Genomic DNA, 24,313 nt, shown 5'->3' with positions numbered 1-24,313 from the left:
GCCATTTTTTCAACATGCTAAATTATGACGTTTTTGGCCTCATCAACCTTTTTTTCGACTTTGTAAATGATGACACGTCTCTACAAGTTATAATATGCTATTTCAGCCATTTTCATGACATGTCAAAATTTGACGTTTCCGACATACTATTCTATGGCGTTTTCGGACATTTTTTCAATACGCTAAATTATGACGTTTTTGGCCTCACTGGCCATTTTTTCGACTGTGTGTACTATGACACGTCTCGAGAAGCTATAATATGTCATTTTTAGCCATTTTCATGACATGTCAAAATTTGACATTTTTTTACATACTATACTATGGCGTTTTAAGCCATTTTTTAAAAACATGTTAAACTAAGATGTTTTGGGCCTCTTTTGGCCTTTTTTTCCCCACTTTGTTTTGCATGATGACTCTCTACAAGCTATAATTTGACATTTTCAGCCATTTTCATGACATGCCAAAATTTGACATTTTTCGACATATTATACTATGGCATTTTGGGGCATTTTTTCAACATGCTAAATTATGACCTTTTTGGCCTCATTCGTCTTTTTTTCAACTTTGTACAATATGACGCATCTTTACCAGCTATAATGTGTCATTTTCAGCCATACTGTAGCATCGACTTTTTTGAAGTGATTTTGGACGACATACTAGGACTTTTTTTAACCATATATCATACTGTGTGGTATCATACTCTGATATTTTTGATGACATACTACACTACTTGTTTGCTATTTGTGACTTTACACTATACTATGACATTTTTGACAACAAACTACACTGAGCTCTTTGTGACATTTTGACATCATACTAAAGTATGACTTTCTCGTGACGTTTTTGACGACATACAATAGTATGACCTTTTTTAACGACATACAACAAAACAATATTTTTGAAGACATAGTATGCTATGACCTTTTTGTGTCATTTTTAATGGCATACTATACTATGTTTTTGTGACATTTTTGATGACATAGTATCCTATGACCTTTGTGTGACATTTTTTTAAGGACATACACCTTTTTTGAAGATATACTATATTAGATATACTATATACTATACTTGATATACGCTTCTTAAGGTCATACAATATGATTAAACTTTTGTGACTTTTTTGATGATGTACTATACTATGACATTTTTTTAAAGACATGCTGTACTTTGGGCTTTTTTGGGACATTTTCACACAACATAGTATAAAATTATGTTTTTGTGACATTTTTGAAGATACATACTATGACTTTTTTTAAGGTCAAACTATATGATGACATTTTTGACAGTCAACTACACTATGATGTGACATTTTTGAAGACATACAATACAATGTTTCTGTGACATTTTTGACAACATACAATATTAGGACATTTTTGTGACACTTTAGACAATGTAATATACTATGACCTTTTTGACAGTGCACTACATATGATGTTTTTGTGAGCGACGTACAAATGGATGGACAGGAAAACAAGAGAACATAATGCCTCTCGGCTCTGCTATTGCTGGCGCAGAAGCATAAAATCACTGACACGGCATGGAGAGTTTCAGTTTCAAGATTTCCTAAAAGTATCATTTCATTTGATATATGTGTCTAACAGCCCTGGAGTAACCTCAACGTACAAAAAGTATGAAATTTACTGTAATGTATTTAAATAATTGCACATTTTGGTACACTTTGGAATGTCAATAAATTTCAGGCAAAAAGAATGGCTTTTAGGGTGTTTACTGCTGTTGAATGTCAAAACTGTACAAATTTGACTGAAATGAGTGTGCGGGTTAAAGAAAATGCAAAACCGAGGATATACACACATTTATTTTCAGTTACATAATCACAACCTCAACAGCATCTCACTTCAGGCAGGTTAATGACCTGCTGCTTCACATGAAGAGTGATGAGTGGCTCTTACTAAGCGAGGTGAAGGAGATCGTGAGGGCTTTGCTGAGTACATCGCTTGACAAAAACAACATAATGTTGTATTTCTTACATATGTGAAATAAGTACATAGGAGAAAGCAAATATAACACAAGTCCATGTGTGTTTTCTAATGATTGTCACAGACGGCTCGGTTTCCCAGTCGCATCTACCAGGAGATAATGGACTCCTGCTTATTCCAGTGCTTCCGCTGTGACCAAGGTAGAAGGGGGGCTCTTGTGGTGCAAGGCAGAGGTGTGTATACGAGTACATTATGTCCCATTGTGCAAAAAAAAAAAAGTATTCCTTGGTTTTCAGAGAGGAGAGCATTTCTATCTGGAATGCATTGGGCCAAATAATTTAAGGATTATCCAACAGTTCTGTATATTTTACAGAAAGCAAGACAACATAAACTGCTGAGGCTACATGTTTCTAATACTGTGGCGACTTGCTGTTTGTTATATAGGTTGCCATACAATGACTTTCCACCAACAGCTGATGAATTCATCATTAAATCAAAAAAAAGAAGCAAAATCTCTCTGCAACAAATCCTGTGAGAAATGTTGCTAAAGGTAACGTAGCTCATTACTGTGAGCAAGTAATTGACCAACAAGCTATGAGTTTCCTAAGATCGAAAACCATGAGATATTGATGCCGTTGGCCGATACATACCTTACAGGATGGTTTCTGTGGGATCTTACACTTTCATTAAAGTCAAGCCGATAATGTCAGCAGCATGTCCTAATCAAAGAGTGAGACTGACCTTTAGAGAGAGGGAGTTTAGAGGAGGCAGGAATGAGTCACACCTCAGTTATATATATGTGACTTTGTGTGTTGGAGCTGACAGTGTGAGTGTGAGTGTGTGTGTGTGTGTGTGTGTGTGTGTGTGTGTGTGTGTGTGTGTGTGTGTGTGTGTGTGTGTGTGCGGGTACCATAGAGGGCAGAGGGTGGCAGGATAAAAAACTACAACACCAGCAGCATCTACTGTTTCTCCTCCATCTTGAAATTCACAGGCATCCTCTTATTCCGAACCGCTGTGAGATTCAACCCTGTGAGGAGGAAGAGCAGATACTTCTGTAAGTTTCTAATTCATTATGTTCTAACGAAAAACAGGGGCCATGCACATTTTATCCAGTAACTTTCCAAGACTTTTTCATGACTTTGAAGCAAATTTTAAAGACCATACATTCTCTGAAACGACCAATCAGTTCTTTTTCATTACTCATAATAATTCTTTAAAATCAAATTTATTATTTTTTGAAAAATTATGAAATCAGAGCACAAGTAGATTACTAAGGGACTGTTTGTTATTTATGAGGGACAGGGTAGTGCATAAAGGGGGCAGCCTGTCAGATAATTTTTTAAGCTTATTTTTTATTTTGGCTTTCTGGAAGGGATATACAACTGTAAATGGCAATATTCTGGATATATTTTACCACCATGTTTTCCTTTTAACATTTTGGAGATTTTCTTCTTTTATCTTTAAAAATTTTCTAAGGACCCCCCCCCCCCCCAAAAACCCCTAAGTTTTTTTTATAGACAAAATGTTGGCTTTTTTTTTGGTGAGGTTTTTTTTTTTTTTCTAAAAAAATTGTGATTTGTAATTGTTTAAATAAAACATGCATTTGGAAGGCATGTTTAAATCACTAAAACACTACAGCCAGTAACATTTGATTTTTTTTTTTATAAATGTCCAGTGGTGCTTAACACATCATGTGTTATTATACAGAATTGTGAAACAAAGTTCCATGACTTTTCCAAAAATTTCAAGGTATATTTAATTTTCCAAAACTTTTCCAGGCCTGGAAATTGATATTTGCAAATTCCATGACTTTTCCAGGTTTTTCATGACCCCCCAAACCCTGAAATAAGCTTAAATAGTTGCAATTAAAAGGAAAAAAACTCAGAGTGGACTGACCGTAGTGGCAGTGGCTGGTGGTGCATTGTAGTTGAAAAGGCCTTTGTAACGACCCTTTTCCTCCTTCTCTTTGATGCGGATCCTCTCCTCCATGGCCTTCAGCTCCTTGGCAACAGACGGTCCCAGAGAGGGGTCCAGTTCCAACACCTTGTTGAAGTCCGCCCGTGCCTCGACCTCATTCCACACTGCAGCGTGGGCCTTAGCCCGCTTGTAGAAGGCCTTCACGTTGTCTGTCAGCACGGGGACAAAATACATCAATACAAATTCTCCATATGCACTTAAATGCAAGTTGGGCTCAACAAACATACTTATGCACAACTTAACATGGCCAACAAACCACTGCACTTACAGAAAGGGCTCAGACAACAAGCTGTGACACCATAGTTTATGAAATTTAAAGAAGGATCTAGGACAGTGTTTTCTTTTGATAGCACACCTGTCATGCAGATATCTAGGGCTGCACCTAAGGATTATTTTTTTTATCAATTAATCTATCGATTATTTTTTTAAATGATCTAACTATTATTTTTTTATTACTCAATAAATATAACAAAAAATTACTGAAAATAACATTTTGAAACTTGTCATACACTTCAGGGCATTATTCCTTAACAAAAAATAGCCCAGTCTTAACTGGTAATCTGTGTTTTACAGTCTGATGTAAAGTCTCTCCAAAATAAAATCAATGCAAGAGCTTGTTCCACTCAAGTAAAAGGAATGTAGTGCAATCTACATTTAGCAATCGAACAGCAAAATAAATAAAACAATGTAAAATTCAGGTCACTTTTAGGAGAAGTAACAAAACAGTTACTCTTTGTTACAGCAACAAAACCTCAAATCCAGCAGTCCAACAAAACATCTTACAGTAAAATTAGTGCAATTTCAATAACACTATAACTTTTCTAACAGAAATCATTGTAACTAGTATATTCTTTCTGCATCAAATTAGACCAGCTTTAACTGGGCCTTAAGGCATATCGCTGCCTGCTGATATGAGTGCTGTATTTTCATATTTATAAGCACAAATTCCTCTCATTTATGAAGTTATACAAGCTCATGCACAGCCGACAACCCCATCCTGTACATGTTTCAAAATAAAATGCATTGTATCAGCAACTGATGGCATTCTGTCCACAGAGACACAGACAGGTAGCTTTTGTTTTGAAAGGGAAGCAAGGAAGTTGAGGTAAAAGAAACATCTTTGTATTTCCTCATCTCTGTGACAGAAAGAGACTTTAAACTGCAGTATAAAGTGGTATCTGTGGTATCGTGCTATATCAAGTTTTTTTTGATCGGTTTTCAAACACGTAAAAATTCAAATATTCTCTGCCTTTCAGTGCAAGGAGTGGAGTCGTCCCGCTAGTCAAATCGATCAACAAATCGAGCGAGATGCAGAGTTTTACACAAAAAGATAAAGATGTGGTAGGAACACTGGGATAATGTGGAATACAGACACAAGGTTGACATTAGCCAGTCATTAGTCAGTTTTCATTACGATGAAGGTCGCCCCATTGTTCAAATACTTCTCAGCATGCATGCAACGAGTTGTGTGAAGGGGGCCACAGGGGAGGTAACAGGAGCTTACTTTGGGTGTGTTTTCTCGTTAATTACATTTGATTGCCAGGTTCCCCACGCAGCCCTGTGCCGCAGACCCACCAAGCTGCTTTGCTGAGGTGTTTTTGAAGCAGCTGCACCTGTAGCGACGTGTGTTGGTGTAATTGGGGCCTAACACTGCAGGTGTTGCAAGTCTATTGGCCACACACAAAGTTTAGCCACTATATTACAGACCACCTGTGTGGAAGACTCAGAAACCCTGATAAAACCTTGTTGTTTTATGTGGAAAAAATGATATTAGAAACATAAGCTGCGAGGATGGATAAAGTAAGTAAATTTAATTAATAAAATAATCCACCAGATTTGGAACAGTTGGTTTATCTACACTTGTAAAGAACATGTATGTCATGGCAGTCTAGAGTTTCCAATTATTTCCACAACCGCTATTTTTCTGAGATGGAATAATTGGAGATAGGGCTGGGCTTTAAAATGTAAAGTGTCTTTAAGTTTCCAGAAAAGCGCTCTATAAATAAAATGTATTGCTATTATTATCATTAAATAAAAATGCAACATCTTCAGGCTGTATCACACTATATATCTTGATATTTTTAAATGTCCTTTAAACTAATGTTTACCACTAAAATACAAAATACTGAATGAAATTAATTAAATTAAGTAGCTACTGTCATATAATATAGTTGAATACACCACTGTTATAATAACATTTAATAAAATACGGTTTTAAGGAAGTAACTTAACAGTGAAATTTAAAAAAGTACTCTTCTAATTAAATAAATCAAAGCAGGACCCATGGTGCTTTTATTTTGAAGGACCTGGCTGAACAGTTGGATGTTTAGCAAAAAAGTAAAGAGACATGTGATATTGTTGTATGTTTTTGTTTTGACCCAGCACATTTGGTCACATTTTCAGAAAAGCCAAAATAAACTGATAAAAGTGTGTGTGTGTGTGTGTGTGTGTGTGTGTGTGTGTGTGTGTGTGTGAAGAGGTCATATGCACTCTAGTCATTCCATCACAGAAAAATAAGACTTATAGCAAATATCGGAAACTAAAGACTGCTGTGTGACATATGTACATGTTCTTTACAAGGATATGTTAACTTTTGACAACAACCATATGCAATAATAGAGGCAGATCTCTAATGCTGCTCTATTTATTTTTGCATAATGGAAACTAAATTACGTTAAAAATATGGTTGTTAGTCATGGCACACTTGACAGTTTTTCAATTTAAGCTGTGCATTTAACTACTGAAGTATAATTATTGTCATCTAAATCACAATTACAAGAGTACACTTTTTTTTAAAAATCTATACTAATCCCAAATAGACTGCTCCCTCTTTGAAATGACAAATAAATACAAACTGAAGCAGCAACAGAATTCTTTCTTTTCTGCCGTACCTTCATACTTGAAGACTAGGGACGAGCAGTGTTCGATGACTTCGTAGTACTGGCCCTGGAGCAGCTTGCACTGGCAGTAGTTGAGGAGCAGTGGTGTGACCATATGGTCCAACTTCACCCATGCTTCATCTCCAGGGTGCTCCTGAAAGGGAGACAAAGTCCCAAAGAGGAGTTGGAAAATTCATTTTAATACAAATTCAAGTGTTCATACTAAAGAAAATAGATACTTAAAAAAAAACTGGACCGGATCTGTATGCTCTTGTATTCATCTGTGTTTTAACCTTCATCTGTAGATTTTTGAGGCAGGCGATGCCATTGTAATATTTCTCTGTGGCTTCCTGAATTTGACCCTGCTTGAAAAGCACGTTGCCTTCCTCGTGGATCTGAGGCACGAGCTGGAGTTTCTCTTCGTCGGTCATAGCCCACACATCGAGCTGGAAGGATCCTGGAGGCAAAACCTGAGCGAAGAAAGAGACTAAGGATCAGCAGCAGCTGAAGCTCACACTGCAGGAGAGTTAAACTGTAGCTGTGCTTCGCTCTTTGTGGCGAATACATATAACATTTAGATTTTTTTAGATGCATCCACAATATAATGCAATTCATGGCAATTCCCTTACAATCAATCCCCTCTTAGGGGGCATTATGGATTTTTATTTGGCTTGGACTGTGCTATACAGGTTTTCAGCTGTCTGTCAGATTGGACTGCATTATATAAAGATGCATTTCCAAAATGGTGTCACTCTCATGTAGGTCAATAGAGAACCCCACGAATGACTCCTAAAACCCAGAAATCTGTTAGAATTTCAGCACCTCAGGTTCCCTCCTCTCCAAGTCAGTGGGCTTTTTTAACCGTTTTTTGGGTACAAGCCTGAACCCTTGTTCTACAACATAAGAAACATTAGTAAATACCCCACTGTGAGCTTTGGTTATTAACAAGTGGCAAAATGAGATTACAGACGGTCATCATGCTGAACACGGCTTTACAGCCTCGCAGTGGTGGCGGCGTGACTGTAGTGTAGTTTGTTTACAGCCTGATCAGCTTTTGACTTCTGGAAATTGTATCTAGGCTTCAAAAATCATGAAAGTGCTGTTCATTTGTGAAGATTATCTTGCTGAACAAAACATGTAAGCATCACAAACATTTGTTTCCAATGGAAAAATCCTAAATGTTTTTTGAAGAGGAAACCAGGACGATGTTAGCATCCTAGCTGGCCAATAGAAAAGCATTATCCCTTGGGCACTCTGTATCAGAAACACCTTCAGTACTACAATTGACATTGACACACAAAGTTTGTTTTTGCGTATTTGTATATTAACAGAAAATTAGGTTTGTCTCTCAGTTCACACATTTTGCCTTACTGCACCACCTTTGTTGTTTTTGGACAGTTTTTGGACAGTCTTTATAAACGTGCCTGTCTGAACAGCCCACATACCATCATATGTTAAAGTAAAAGCAACTTCCTAGTACCAAGGTGTCAGTGTGAAATGTCATCCTATGACAATATCATATTTAAAAAACTCTAGTTTTATAATCATTGCATATTTTGATGTATATGTTGCTTTGAGGTGTAGGGCAGATACCAAGGCACTATTATTGCAAATTTGAACTAAATCAAAACGATAGGTAAAAAACTACATATGAACAAGCATGTATTTATTAGTCATTTTTTAAAACGTAGTCTAAAAAATGACTAATTAATCTATCTTGTACCTTATTTCTCAGAGTGGTTTTATTTGGCACTTTTTGCCTATAGAGTAACGAGTGAGCCATTATATTAACAATATCATGATTTTTAGCTGTATTTTGCGGTAAAAAAAAGAAATATGTTTTGACCGTCGATTTTATGAAGGGGACATATCAAAATTATAGGGAAAAAAAACAAAACAGGGGTGTTTATTTTGATTTGGGGTATTTGAAAAACTCACCTCCAGCAGCTCGATGGTAAACACAAGAGGCTGTGGACTGGCCTGAAGCTGATCCAGGTCCTTGTGTCCTAGAGAGTGGTGGGAGTGGATCTGGGCGATGCCGCAGCAATGCCTCTGTCCTTCCAGGGGGTCTTTACCGGCACTGATGTTTCTCAGGGACTGAGACACGAGCGGGTACAGTGCTGTGTGCTGAGAGGGGAACACAAAAGGTCAATGGCAAAGAAAAAACAAGACAGCCAATGACTCCTCAGTAGCCGCTCACTCACCTTAGTGTCACAGGCAAATTCTGCAACTTCGCCTTGTTTCATGGTGGTGACCACCCTCTCCCACGCAGCTAGTTTAAACTTCTTGCCCAAGATGAGCTCCATGGGTTTGCTGTGGCCACCCATGGTTCTGGAGTCATCCAGCACTGTGCCATCCAACAGGCTGGTGCGGTAATGGAAAACCACCTAGTAAAAACAGAGAGGACAAAAACTTGAAACACTGAACACTGCAAACAGTTCAATTGTGTATCTATTTTAAAAGTTTATATTTTCACAGTTTCAGTAATACTGTTCAAAGTATATTGTTTGAAATTTCATTAAAACTCTGTTTCTGCTGTTCACATCATCTTACCACTTCCAGTAAAAAAAAAAAAAAACGCTCATAGACAGTGCCCAAAAAATGAGCATAACTCCTGAAGTGAAGAAGCTAGAAATGTCTAAAGCCAAACTTGTGTGTACAATGTTCTTAATTCAGCTTTTCTTCCTTTAAAATGGTTCATAGTTGGGGTTTTTTCTAATGAAATATGACAAAATTCAAGTTCTAATTATCTCTTCTTTTTTTTAGTTTTATGGACAAATGTTTCATATTATAGTGCACAGAAGTTTTTTTATTGAGTGACATGTACTGGCTGGCTGTGTTGAGTCCTTTGGATGTGAAACCTCGACGATTGTGTAAATAATGACAATTTCATCGAGTAAAATACAAAGATATAAAAAAACAGATATTATAATGACAGGTCTGAAAGTGTTAAATTGTTGTGTAATAGCTGTATTAAGTAAACATGACATCTTATTTACTAAAAACAAGAGCAATCTGTGCTTTTCTGACAGGCCTGGGGGTTAGTCCAGAGAGGAGGTCTGACCCTGAACTCTGAGTGTTCGGTTCTAGAATGGCTGATCTCAATTAGTTCAATAAACTCTGAGTATGTTCATCCTGGGCTCAACACGCGCACAACCTCAATAAAAAGTCATAACCACTGGAGCCTTCATTCACCATGGCAACCGCTGAAAAAAAGAAACCTAGCTACTTTACCCCATTGGAACTAGAGGTCCTCATGCTGCCTACGGCAAATATGAGCCCATATTTAGAAAGAAAAGTAACATCATGAGAGAAAATCGCTGCCTGTGTCATTTGTGTCAAGGTGTAAGTTTGAATGCATGTGTCTACTGACTTAACATTAACTGCACTTTATCAAAATCATTGCGTCGTGGATGAATAAATTCTGATTTTCATTTAGGTGCAATCCCACAGGGGGAAAACGCATTTGGAAGCAACTGAAAATGAAATATAAAAACATCATTCATAAAGGTAAGGCATATTTCACTCAGCCATGATTGTAGGCTGACCTCACTTTAGTTTTATTCATATTTGATGTTTAACAAAGTAAATATTCATTCAGTGGCTATTTTAACATGTAGTCATTAAAACCCCAAATGTAAAACCCCCCCATACAAATGTGGGGATGATACTTTTATTTCGCTACATGATATGTGATTATTGATTTTGTTTACTGTCTTTTATTGTATGATAGCATTTTAGCTTTTTGGATGCTTTTTTAAATTTAATTTATTATTGGAGTTTTGTTTTATTTCATTGTTTTAATAAATTTATTTTATAATTTAAAAGTAGAAAGGTAGATTAAAAGTAGACTCAATGGAGACATTGATTTGTAGACTAATTGTTGACAATTCAATAAAATACCAATTATAAAAAAAATTGACATTTTATTTTTAATCAGCCAACTGTGCGATTATAACAAATATTCATCGAGGAATGAGAGCACATCCAATCGAGATCTGAAAATCCTCTCCCTGTCGGATTGCAAAAATACGGACAATCCGTGTCTGACAGCTTTCTTCAGGTGGGAGGAGACAGGTAGAAACTCGGTGTTTCTTACAGAAAACCTGCCAGCGAGCAGATTATGTTCACAGAGTCAGTTAACATGGTGAGTGACTCAAGAGTTTGTCTTAACTCTCTTTCTGAAACGTAGTTCCCCTCGTCTCAGGGTTAACATACTCACGAGTCTTCACATAACCTGCTTTCTGGAACACCCCCCTCTCCGTCATAATTTAACCAATCACAACAGCAGAAAAATGATTGACGTGCTTCACAAACCAATCACCTTGCGTAAACACACGGCATCCTGTCCCGCCCCTAGATTTCTATCAGATGAAAAAAATAAAGCAAAAAGATGTAACACGGCTAAAAAAATAACGCCAAACCTAAATAATCTAACGTTTCATCACCAACAATACAGCAACAGTCACAAAGCTTGTCAGCGGCGTTCGTATATTCGCGTAATTCGTTTGCTGTTAACATTAACCGAGCTGACAGTCTAGTGTATTAGCTAGTGATAGCATTAGCTAACGTGCTTCGTCGCGTTTGTTTCAACTGATTCAGAGGACTGGAGTCAACTGGTACCGGCAATAAACACACTGTAGTTTTACCTTGGTTCCATTGGGAAAGGTCGATAGCTCTCCTTTACCAGGACTGATCAATTTCTTTCTTATTCCTTCCTCGAAAAGCTTGCGTGCCTCCTCCTCCATTCTTAACCGAGTCTCAGTTCACGAATGATGACGATGTTTGCCGAAGTCAGTCGTCTATTGAGGAGTCGCTGTAGGCCTCAGAGCGCCCTCCAGACGCAGGTTGCGGAACTGTTATTACAGGAAACGCGGTGGACTGCGCTGTTTTTTTTTTTTAAATAATAGATACAAAATATAAAATACTTATCTTATAAAAAGATGCATAACGAATTAAATCTCAACCATAGACTGTATATCAAGATGATCTATGCTCTCAGTTCATTGCAAATACAACATATTAGTCAGTTATCACAGTACTTAAGATTTTTTACTTGTACTTACCTAAGGGACTGCTCGTTATTTATGAGGGTAGGGGCTGGTGCAAAAAGGGTAAGGCATGTTGATATTTTTTTAAATATTGGAGAAACTTGTTTTTATTTCGTCTCGGGGGAGGGGCATATAACTTTAAACAGCTGTTTCTTTGAATTTATTTTACAGACAAAACACCAAATTAACACCATATATCACAGCCAAAAACTGTAAAAACAGAGGTTATCAATGGATTTTCACATTTCCGCCAGCCAATGAAGAAAGTATGTAGGACAAACACTTCCATCAGAAATATACATAACCAAATCCAAGCCTAAAATAGTGATATTTCATTTTTTTTAAAATGGCTTTATTCTACATGTCTCATTTTAAATCCATAAACATACACACTGGCTAACCAGCATGCATGACAAGGCTTTTTGTCATCTTCAAGGAAAAATATTTGTGGCTTCAGAGAGTGTAAAATACAGTCCCTTCAGTAATGTAATTTCATTTAATGCTACTACAATATATTATAGAGGGAATTATTATTCTGGCTAACAGCTGTAGTGATTTAACTTTGCATATTCCATTTTTACAAACAAAATCCACGCTGATCTGCTAAAATACTGTGCACAATTATTTCAGTCTATCTCAACCAGCTGCAGTATTGATTTGCATGATGTAAACAATGCACTCTAGGAGGTTACTATATTGTTAATTATTAGACCAAATGAAGGATAATTACTGGCAGAAAAATGGTTGCATTTAGGGAGAATGATAAACATTGAGTGGGTGTGAGAAGTCAGTCAGTTACAGCCTTAACACCTACACTGTTCTAAAAGTTGGCAAAATAAGAGCAAACTGCGTCATCATCATAAATGCATCATAGATGTGTGGGAGCTACTGTATAATGTCTAAAATTGGTAGCCCATGTAACTTTAATTCAGAGTTTTTACAGAGATGAGGGAATAACTAGTGTTTCTATGGATTCTCTATCTTGAAGGAATAGAAGGAATAGACTTTTTTCCTGCAAAAATAGATAGATAGATAGATATACTTTATTGATCTCAAAACTGAGAAATTGGGGTGTAGCAGCGCCATGCAGTAAGAACAAGAGAATAAAGAGCACACATTATTAATAGAATATAAGGAATACGCTTTAAAAAAAAAACTAAGAAACTATACATATATACATATATACATGTGTAAAGTGCGGAACAGTATCTGAATAAATAAAAATAACGTCAGCAGTGTAGAGTGACATGGAGCTAAGACCAGAGTTTAAAGAGCAGACAGAGGTGAGTTATTGTACAGGTGGATGGCTTGTGGCAGGAAAGATTTCCTGTATCTGTCCTTTCAACAGCGAAGCTGAATCAGTCTGTTGGAGAAGGTGCTCCGCTGTCGCTCCAGTGTGCGGTGGAGGGGGTGCTCAGCATTGTTCATGATGGCGAGCAGTTTTTTAAGTGTCCTCCTCTCCACCACAGTCTCCACGGTCTCCAGCCTAAAACCCACCACAGAGCCAGCTTTCTTAATGATTTTATTAAGTCTGTTGGTGTCACTGGCTCTGATGCTGCTACCCCAACAAACAGCAGCGAAGAAGATGGCACTGGAGACAACAGACTGGTAGAAGATCTCCAACATCTTGCTGCACACGTTGAAGGATTGTAGCTTCCTCAGGAAGTAGAGTCTGCTCATCCCCTTCTTGTACACAGCGTCAGTGTTAGATTTCCAGTCCAGTCTGTTATTGATCACTACACCCAGATATTTGTAGGCCTCCACCTCCTCCACAGTCTCCCCCCGGATCTGTAAAGGTTGTGACGACGTCCTCTTCTTCCTGAAGTCGATCACCATCTCTCTGGTCTTGTTAACATTCAGCCTCAGGTGATTATGTTCAGACCACTCCACAAAGTTGTCCACCAGAGACCTGTACTCCCCCTCCTCTCCTTCTCTTATACACCCAACAACCACCGAGTCATCAGAAAATTTCTCAAAAAATAAAATGTTTACCTTGGGTTCAAGCTGAAGGTACAAACAATGGTAAAATATGAATGACTAATTTCTTTGGGCTTTCCATGTTTTAGGCAATGTTTTTTTTCAAATATAATAATATATATTATATATATATATATATATATATATATATATATATATATATATATGTAAAATTTATAGATCTATATTATTGCTGATGTGTCAGGTAAAAGCTTGTTAAAAGTGCTGCCCAAATAAGTTATTTATTTTGGCCTTGAAAAGCAAAGCCAAGATTTTTCAGTAAAAAGTTATGCTAATTATCTGTTGAAAGCTTCACATTTGTTTGATTTAATAATAGGAAAATTTCAGCAAATGCAAAAAAAATAGAAAAAAGATCACCATTTACAACATAAAAACTGGATATAAAAACTGGATAACTAAATAAATAAAGAAAGAAGAAAGACTGACACTTAAAATGTAAGTAAAAACTGGATAGTGTTTTAGAGACATGACTGTATAGAATATTAGTAATATGAGTCTCAGAGTAAGGCTGCACGAGAAACGTCTGCAGTATAACTGAAAGGGTTTCATCAAAAGATCTGAACAAAAATAAATATGTGAGTGAGTTTTGTGTCCCGATTTTGAATTAAAGGAATACAATCCCTTGTATCAAGGATTTGAGCTCCATATTTTCATAAATATGATTTTATACTAATTTATTCTAAAGCCGAGGTGCCAGGCACCAACACACACACACACACACGCCCACACACACTGGACATACCTAGTGAAAAAATTATTGGGGGACTTTATTACTGTCTTTAAGAGGCTGTGGTGGGCTCATTTTAAGCTAGCACAAAGGAAGTACTGCTGACAATGACTCTTCAAAGTCCAGATGCTGATAATAATCTGGAGATTTTGGATTATAATCAGGAGTATTTCTTTATTGCTAAATCCAACTGCAAAGTATAATAATTTGATAAATTTGTCCGCAGCAGGCATAATACACGGCAGGCAGCGTCTGTGTGATGAAGTTGATCCAAAGTAAAGTGATATGGTTTTTTGACCAAAAAAAAAACAAACAAACAAATATTCTTACTTGCCTTCTCACAAATCTGCAACTCAATAAACTCTGAAAATGTACAACTTATTTTCTGAAATATTTGTGACTTTACAAACTTAGAAAATATCCCACTTTTTTTCCAAGGCAAATCTGTGACATTAATTTAAAATTCAAGATGGTTAATTGTCATTCCAAAATATGAGGTTCGTGAGAGGGAATGAAATTAAGTACTGAGGTTCTGCTAAATCAACAATAAAATAGGACACTAAAATATAAAACCAGCTGAAAGGACAAATAAATACAATGAAATAAAACAATAGTCTAAGATGACTAAAACAATAGTCTAGGATTAGCAAGAATACAATCAGTACAAACTTAACAATGCAAATGCGTTAATAAATATAAGTGTAAATGTTTAAGTATTATTGCACAAAAAGAGTCTGTGGTGTGTGGCTGTTATTGCACATTAAAAAATCTCAGATATATAGAGTTTTTTTTCTTAGAATATTACCTTCCGTCTTGTCAATATACTTTGTATATTGTTTTTAACATGTGGAGATACGTAAGACATTACCATATGGTTGCTGCGGGATTCAAAATGCTAACTGTATCTGCACATCAGACAATTAGTAATATTTACCAAAAACCAGTATATGATTCCTTAACTCTCATACTGTCAGCTTTTAGCAAGCCTATATAGCATGAGCAAATTCCTGACAATCAGTTATTGTTTTTGATTTTCAGTGGAAACATCTGGCCACCACTATGAAAATCTCCTCAGAGGCACCACTGGTAAGTGATTAGAGAACCAGCAGCTACAACAAACAGCTTTTGGCAGTAGTCTGGTGCATGTTTGTTTCTGATTGCCTGGATGGTGTGCAGCAAAATGGTTATATTAATCGCTGTTTTGAAGTAGCCACTGATTTACTATTAAAACCCCTGTAACCACTCTCTGTAAAGTCAATCCAAATAAAGACCCCAAATAACGAGTAATTGGTGAAGGCACTAATTTGTTTGAAAAGAGCATACGCAGGATAAGAAATGGTTGTGATTATGGTAAAAGCAAGCTTAGCAGCTCAAAAGGTGAGCGTGACATTAAGTTTGTTGTACTTTTAAGCAGTTACACACAAACCTAATCACAGATTGTTTAAGTTCATTCAACATTCTCTATAAACATAAAAAAAATTAAATGTAAATAAACATTACATTACATTTTCATCTAAAAAAAGGATTGTAATCTCAGTCCTCAAAAACATTTTCTGAATGTTGTTTACAAAAACGCTCTTCCTTTGTTCTCTTGTAACATAGTGGGAACGTTTTATAGAAGAACATTCTATGATCTGTCACCTCTCAACATCACCAAAGCATCCTCTGAATGTTGCAGCTACAATGTTACGTCTCAGTCAGCATTAAACCTTAATTGAACATTATTTTAAATGATAAACATCTTTGAAACATTCTTTGAACATTACATTAAAATGCTTTCTTTAAAACATTACTGCAATTTGTAGGTAATGTTAGCCAGTCTGAGTCCTCTCCCCAGGCTACAGCCATATAGCACTTTGCCACTGTTTGGAAAAACTACCTCAACAGACAAATCTTAAAATATACAAAAAAAGTTTTATTGTAATTTCACAGTCATTATTCACACAACATGGAAAACACAGGCAAGACCAATCTCCTTCTTTCTGGTGCACACACACAGCGTCGTCAGTTCATGTAGTGGAAAGGCAGTGGAGGCACTGAGTGGCTGAATTAGTAGTGGTCATCACAATGACAAGAAAAAACAACAAATGTGACAATACATTTTTTGAGTTAAAAGTGACAAAATATAAATTCATTTTACGATGGCACACAAAGAGATGTAGTGGAAATGTAGTGTCTCATGAAATGTCATTTTTCAAAATAAGGTAGGTAGAACAGTTTGAAGCCTCTTTTTCCGCTGACCGCACAGCTGATGTAAATCACATGGTACACTGGAGGAAGTACAGGGAATGATGTTAATACCAAATAAACGTGAGAGTAAAAGAAGAGTGCAAGCAAACAGAGGATCAGTTTACCTCCAGGGATGAAGAGAAGAAACCCAGGTACAAAGAAAATAGCACTCGAAACACCTGAAAGGACAAATTCATTTGTTCAAGCATTTATCAGTGCAACCACACATTCAGAGAGCTCAACATTTTGGGATATGTGCTTATTTGCTTTCTCCCTAGGAGCTGACTGAGAAGATCAATACTTCTGCCGTGTGTGTGATAAATAACGAGTGGCAGCCATGAGACTGTTAGCTTAACTTAGCACAAAAAAGACCGAGGAAATAGCCTGGCTCCGTGCAAAGGTTTTACAATTACCCTAATTAATATTTTAAATTTTGTCTACAAAACAGTTTGTCTGAGGAGTGCAACTTCACATATGTGGGTTTCACAAAAAGGTGCCTTTTGGATTCAAGGACAAAAATGACCAAAAAAGGAGGGAGAGTTTAGACATGTTAATGTCAATAAGTTAGAACCAAAACACTCCAAGCCACACTGTTTTGAAAAAAAAAAAAAAAGGCTTCGATAAATGGGCTTGACGCCTGCGCATTTCAACTCATGCTCTTCAACAGGGCATGTACCTTTGTACATATTTTTTTCTCATTTTTATATCTCTCTCGCAAAACATTGAATTTACTAGTTCTGCAAGGTTAACAATCACAGTGTCTCAACAAATAAATCACTAATGGAGAGATGTCGACCCCAACTGCTGGAAAAGCAGGCAAAAATATATGCATTCTTTAGACGCAGGTGAACATGAAACTAGCATCAGTGGTGACAAGACTCACCACGGGATCCTCGATCCTTCTCCTGCCTCTACAAGACTGGACTTAATAAATAATATAATGATAATGATGCAATACACAGAAAGTGAATGTGGAATTATGTACGTTTTCGCTTTTGGTTGGTAGGAGCTACAGGATCATCCTTATCCAGCCCCCACTCCCACCCCCCCGCACCAGTAAATCTAGGAGAAACGCTGAATCATGCGCTCCTAACTTTGGTACAAACTACAACTTTACTGTCTAGGGTTTTCATTGGCAACTGGAAAGTAATATTACTTGTATAGTTTGTTGTTACAGTACACATAAAACTGTCGCAGTATGAACACTTCATGCCCAACAGCCCCACAGGTTTTTGTTTTCCAGCTCTGTAGTAAAAGCAGAGCTATGAGCAGGACAGATCCATGCTGGATTGAGAAACACTGCTCTTTATCATCAAAAGGACTTTGGCCTTGAAAGACTGGTGCTTCTTCACCTCTGTGTGTGTGTGTGTGTGTGTGTGTGTGTGTGTGATGGTGTACAGACAAAATTACACACACAGCTGCCGAGCTTTCTTTGTGGGCCGCCAGACAACACATTCAAAGACTCTAGTCACAACAGTTTCACCAAGAAGATGAAACACATTTTTTCTTTGTTCCATTTTGTAATTGGTAGTTCAATTTGTTTTAAAATTGTTTCATTTGATTTGTTTGTGAGTATTGTGAGTTTGTATTTGGGTTTCAGCTGTCACTGTGTTCCTGATCTGTTCATTTGTTGGCAGTTTCTTTTATGTGGAGTTTGTATATCGCTGCTCTCCTGCCTTTATACAACTATCTACAGGTTTCTTTCATCTGGTTTAACAGATTCAATGTGTCATTTACCAACATCAAAACCATCAAGGTTCACTCGATGGCTTCTTTTCCTTACCTGCATTTGGATTCAGCTGTATGACGACACCCGTGAAAATGAGAGCTAAAAGAAAACAATACAAAAGTACACCAGTAAGGTGGGCTGACAACCTAGAGCATAAATATATATTCTGTGTATCTAGGACCTTTTTCCCCATCAACTTTGATAACTGGCAAAAATCTGCCATAGAGAGAGGATAAACAAGGGGACAAAGTTCAGTGTGCCAAGCATGTCAGTGGCTGACACAACACTGAACAAACCATCTGGTCTGAGCTTTTCACAGCACGTTAAAATGATGTTCAAATAATGGAGCAGGTGTGCCTTTTCATATGAAGCGCTCTTTTGTCGTGCTAAAGTTTCTGTGCTGGCTGAATATTATTTTTTGTCATTTAAATTTCATTTTATCTACTTTATCAAAGACTAAAGGTTGATACATTTAATTCCTGTGCTATCTACATTTCATTTCCAGCAGCTGATCTTAAAGGGATAGTTCAGGGTTTTTTAAGGATGGGTTATATGGGGTACTTATCATTATTCAGTATATTATACATGTCAGTGTATTAAATATGTCAGATGTCAGATAGATGTCAGTCGGCATGTACCAAGTTTGGAGAAGCAGGCTGGAGTCCAACACAGACACTAAAGCAATGGGCTGCTGTGAATGGGGGCCGGCAACAAATCATGTTTTAGCCACCTAAAAATAGTTCCACCAAAAAAAAAAAACTCTATCAGTTGAATGTACACTGGGGGCGACCGATATTGGTTTTTCAGGACTGATATCAATACTGATTTGTACTTAATGAGACTGATAACCGATTTTTGGAACAAATATGCATTTACAATAAACATGAAAATCTTTCTGTCAATATTTAGAATTTGGAATATAACAAACTCCAACACAAAAATTCGTTTAAATGTCTTAAACAAATGTTTAATAAAAACTAAGCCTTTCAGTATTAAATACAGCGAGTTCCCAACAACTTTTTGAATAAAGTTCAGTGAAAATGTAAATAAAAAAACCTAAATAAAAAAATTAGCTCCCTGAGGTTTTACAATTTAAAAGTTCTTCCCATGCTGCCAATTTCTTTGCACTTTTTCATTAATTAATTTTATCAGCAATCGTTTAAATAAAACATGGATACAGATAATCGGTAAAATGCCAAATATTGGCCCCGATAATCGACCAGGCCTATAATCTGTCGAGCTCTAGTGTACACTATCGGAGAGTATTTTCACTGCCTTACCTATCCTTCACACAGTGTGTTTGGACAGGGAAGTAGCTGCTTCAGTTTCCCATCTATGCTTGTGATGTTAAATCACTGTTTTTCTCTATGGAGTCTGGCTTTGAAGAGAGTGATATAACGGCTTCATATTCCCATGGAAACAGCTGTCTGACATTAAGGTAACGCAGTAAAAATTCTCTCAAAATACATTTTAGTGCTGACTCCCATCTGCAGCAGTAGATTGCTGTGCTTCCATGTCAGACTGACAGACATCAACAGTAGGTAGTACACTGAGTATTAGTAAGTACCTCAGGCAAATCTAGAAAAAAAATCTGAACTATCCCTTTAAAGAGCCATTATGGTCATACATTTATCCTCAGGTAATCGTGGGGTTAAACCAAGGAAAATATGATAAAAACAGGAGCAGAAGACAAAAATAAAATGAATGTAATACTATTTTAGGTAAGACTTTAAGACAGAAAAAAATATATATGGTTGGATATTTTGTATTTAATGAGTTATAAACTCCTTTAATATATCGTCTGACTCAAATTTGTAAGTTATCAATAAATTATATTTACTGGAATGAAATGTACAAAAGCAGTTAACCCCTTGAAATCTGAGCAAATTGTCTTGTTTATTTTTCTTCAATTTTTTTCAATCATGGGAAGGTGGCAATGAGAAATTACTAAAAACTTTGCTAGAAAATGACCTGAAATCAAGTTTTGTTTTTTTTTTAAAAGGAAAAAAAAGAAAGTTAAAAATGGCATTAATTATGTATATATCGAATTAACTAATATTTATGTTAACAAATATAATTTTATTTCATTATTTTTTTCTTATGTTTTAGTAACTCCAGTATTACTATGTCATATAAATGATTAAAATACAACATAAAAAAAAACAACTTACCAACTCCAGTGATGAGGAGAAGGAATGAAGCGAGAACAACTCTTCTGTTTTTCTTCACCAGCGGATGAGACACCCACCTGTTTTGAACAGTTTTTTAAGTAACTGTGTTTATTGTTGTGAGTGTGATGCCTGTCTGTGTGTGTGTGTGTGTGTGTGTGTGTGTGTGTGTGTTTGAACTGACCCGCAGCAGTGTGCAGAAAGATGTGTGACAGAGCTCAAGGTGCTGAAGGACCACTGGGAGCTGCAGTAAGACAGAGTGGCAGGGTCGCTGTGGAGAGAACACAAACACACTTTATCTCCCACTCAAAGCTCAATGCAGGCAAAGTCACATCACGAGCTCGACCCTGTAGGACCCACCTGATTTTGAAGAAGTTATTGAAAGAGGAGTTGCCATTGCTTCCCAAGGCATCTTCATTTTCCAGATTCTAACAACAGCAGCATGTGATAAAGAAGGTTCAGTCTCAAGTTAACAACTTATTATAATAATATAATAACTCGCAAAAGCAGACATAGAAATATAGAAGGCCATACAACAAAAGAAAGGCAAACAGTCCTAGTGAGCACAAGCAAGAAGAAACGCGGGAAGAGTTAGGATAAGATGAAAACAAAAGGACAAATAATGCAAGATGTAGGACGCATAACGTCAGTATAAAATTATTCAAAAAACTAGACCAAAACCGACAAAAGCAAAAGAGCAACAAAAAAACAAAAACTTAAATCAACAAATAAATTGTGAATAAGATAGGTAAAACAAATAAAGAGAAACACAATTTAATAAGACGAATAAAAAGACAACATCACATAAAAGCAAGTCTATAAAAAATGGGTTTTAAGAAATGATTTAAAATAAGTCACTGATTCTGTGAGCCTTATCTTCTCAGGCAGGTTATTTCAAATTCGAGGGCCCTGATATACACATCTATACACTTTCTACACACAGTGGGAGAGAGTGTGTGTGTGTGTGTGTGTGTGTGTACCTGATACTTCAGGTTACTGTGATCAGGGGAGCCTGCAGCATCATGCGAGGGATGAGTTTGAGGTTTAGAGAAAGAAAGAGGACCAAATGTCATCTCTCCTCCTTCTCTGTCCTTGTCTCTGCCCTTCCATCCGTCTGTCTCTCCATCAGACACAGCTCCCTCCTCATCTCCCTCCAACACAAAGGCATCATCGATACTAAACTGCGTTGCCATGGTGACTGCCTCTTACACCGTGTGGTCGTGTAGACTGATGCTCACTGTGGGTTCAGAATAAAGATCAGCGTTACTCAAAGCTTTGAGAAATATTTTATGATTTATTTCAGCAGGAACATTCATTGCCTCCAGTGCAAGGACAACAGTGCTAGAGCTGTGCGGCTATAAAGTTTACTTTATGAACTTTTATTTACATTTAGGGTGTATTTCATGCTACTGTCAACTTGAGTATTTCTCTTTAAACATTTAAAGTACGCGTGCGCATTCCTCTACGCATTAAAAAAATAGTCCGTAGCTCCTTATTATCTCCCTATGTAATTAACTTCACCACTTTGTACAAAGTTAAACAGCGAAAATAACAGTTCGCCATGAAGTCAGAAACTAGCTTCAGTGCTGCCTCGACGCGGACTGAACCAAAGTTAGCGGCTAACGTTAACTGTGGTTGTTGTTGGTCGCTGCCATTGTTTGTGCTCTTTCCGCTACTCGGTCAGATGACCAGGAGGAAAACTTACTGTCTCAAGTTAATCTTTTCTTCTCCGGGGAGGCTCAACTCCACTCCACACGGTGAACACACGGGTCACATACTTGTATAATGTGCACTAATGCTCTATGAAGCCGTCCTGCCGCCCTTGCTTTGGTTCTTGAGCAAGAAAAAGGGTTTTGTAAAAGTTTCGAGTGTCTTCCTTTTCTGTTTAGCACCCGGCTCTCGATTGCTTACGTCTGATAACGCCCAAAGATCTCTCCGGGAGCCAGCCAACTTAATCGAGTGTCGGTTTGTCGATCGACACTCGATTCGATTTCAGTAGTAGAGAAAATACAAACACTTAAAATAAAATAACAGGAACATTATCTTCACAAAAGCATAAATGTGTAGTTAAGTTTTAACTTATATATAGAGAGAGAGAGAGAGAGAGAGAGAGAGAGAGAGAGATTTGACGGATGGTTGTGTTTGGGAAATTTCAGAAAATAGTGACATTTTCACAGTTCTCATTTTGTCCAGACAATAGTCCAAACCTCAGAATTATTTTTAAATTAAGTTAATCAATTTAAATTAATTAAAATGATTAAAACAGGCTAATTAAAAGGAAGTGCAACAAAAACACAAATGTGACAAGCTGGAACCATGAACAACAATGATCACAATAGTTGCCATTATTATTATTATTATTATTATTATTATTATTATTATTATAAATCAGTTGGCTAATTGATTAATCAACTCATTGTCTCAGCTCTGATTGACAGCTAAGTTCAGTGTTAAGTGTTAATAGCCATCAAAACAACTGTTAGGCTGTGACGTTATTGCTGAATATTAGCAGTATATAGCAGTAGCAGTGTACTTGTCTATTAAGTGAATACTATGAATCAGCTAAATAAATGTATGGATCAAACTCATCCACTTTATATGCTGTTGTTATAGTTTGGATTATTTTAGAGTTTAAACATTTTGAATTAGTTTGCTTATGGTATGAGGAGTCTTAAGGGGTAAAATCAACATAAAACAGCCCAAAGTAACATGAGTTTAAACCTTAAATTGGTGAGAATGGGGATGGGAATGCGGATGGCTTTTATGTTGGTTGGTATTATAAAGGCTTTATTAAGATCTTTTAAAACCGAATTTACAGTTTTTATTTTGATAGAAATTATAGAGCAAATATTTCCCTCTTAGATGTGTAAAGTTGCCCAAAATGTTGAAGGAAAGTGACTGACTGCTGTAACTGGGGGTAGCTACCAGAAAAAAGTATTCTCCTCTTCTTGTTTTGGTTTTGCAGTGGTTGATGAACTTAATGCTGTAAAATGCGCCCAGCAGATCATGCTCAGGGGCAGACGGAATTGCATAGTGAGAGCGAGGCTTAAAGGAAACCAATCTAAATGCTAATTATTCTATAGTTATTAAATTGTGCAATAAATATTTAATTCCTAATGATAACTTAAAGAAAAAACTTTTTTAATTTCCACTCTAACAAATATACTTAATTTAATTGGGTAAAGTACCTGCAGCTGGGCATCATGACCCGGCTGATTCTCACTGACGTAATAAATAAAAAACTGCATTTAATAATATACTAATTAACTTAATGAATCCACTAAAAACACCGCCTCTATCTTTTTTGCACTTAACTGATACATGTTATGATTGTTGTCCACAGCAACACTGTTTTTTTGCCAATTAGCACAAACTTGTGTTCGCCTTCTATCCCTGTCTGTGACACCCAATATGACCTTCAGCAAAATCAAATTATGTAAACACTCCAGGTAAATATGCAGATTAAAAATGAGCAAGAGTGAAACTGATTATCTACCCTTAACTTCTCATTACTACATTGCACAAGATTCAGCAGTTATTAGTCATGATTTTTTTTAAAAAATGGACTAATGTCATACAGCAGTAAGATAATATGTCTTTGCAATGCAAAACTAAACA

General features: G+C 36.6%; 2 protein-coding genes across 2 annotated transcripts; both read right to left on the bottom strand.

Moving 5' to 3' along the window:
• Positions 1-1,798: 1,798 nt before the first annotated feature.
• On the bottom strand, positions 1,799-11,552 carry LOC121942074 (aryl hydrocarbon receptor interacting protein). Its single transcript, XM_042485165.1, has 7 exons — positions 11,443-11,552; positions 8,998-9,180; positions 8,732-8,920; positions 7,087-7,263; positions 6,806-6,947; positions 3,834-4,063; positions 1,799-2,964 (listed from the first exon to the last, which is right to left on the bottom strand). The coding sequence occupies exons 1-7, from the start codon at positions 11,539-11,541 to the stop codon at positions 2,959-2,961; spliced, it is 1,026 nt and encodes a 341-aa protein (XP_042341099.1). The 5' UTR covers positions 11,542-11,552; the 3' UTR covers positions 1,799-2,958.
• A 4,911-nt stretch (positions 11,553-16,463) lies between these two features.
• On the bottom strand, positions 16,464-22,595 carry tmem134 (transmembrane protein 134). Its single transcript, XM_042485473.1, has 8 exons — positions 22,401-22,595; positions 21,676-21,932; positions 21,056-21,123; positions 20,880-20,966; positions 20,699-20,775; positions 18,582-18,626; positions 16,924-16,977; positions 16,464-16,839 (listed from the first exon to the last, which is right to left on the bottom strand). The coding sequence occupies exons 2-8, from the start codon at positions 21,886-21,888 to the stop codon at positions 16,757-16,759; spliced, it is 627 nt and encodes a 208-aa protein (XP_042341407.1). The 5' UTR covers positions 21,889-21,932; positions 22,401-22,595; the 3' UTR covers positions 16,464-16,756.
• Between the last annotated feature and the right edge of the window lie 1,718 nt (positions 22,596-24,313).

Source organism: Plectropomus leopardus, chromosome 4 (assembly GCF_008729295.1).
Source record: "Plectropomus leopardus isolate mb chromosome 4, YSFRI_Pleo_2.0, whole genome shotgun sequence".
Classification (NCBI taxonomy): Eukaryota; Metazoa; Chordata; class Actinopteri; order Perciformes; family Serranidae; genus Plectropomus; species Plectropomus leopardus.
This window is presented reverse-complemented; position numbering and strand designations above follow the sequence as displayed.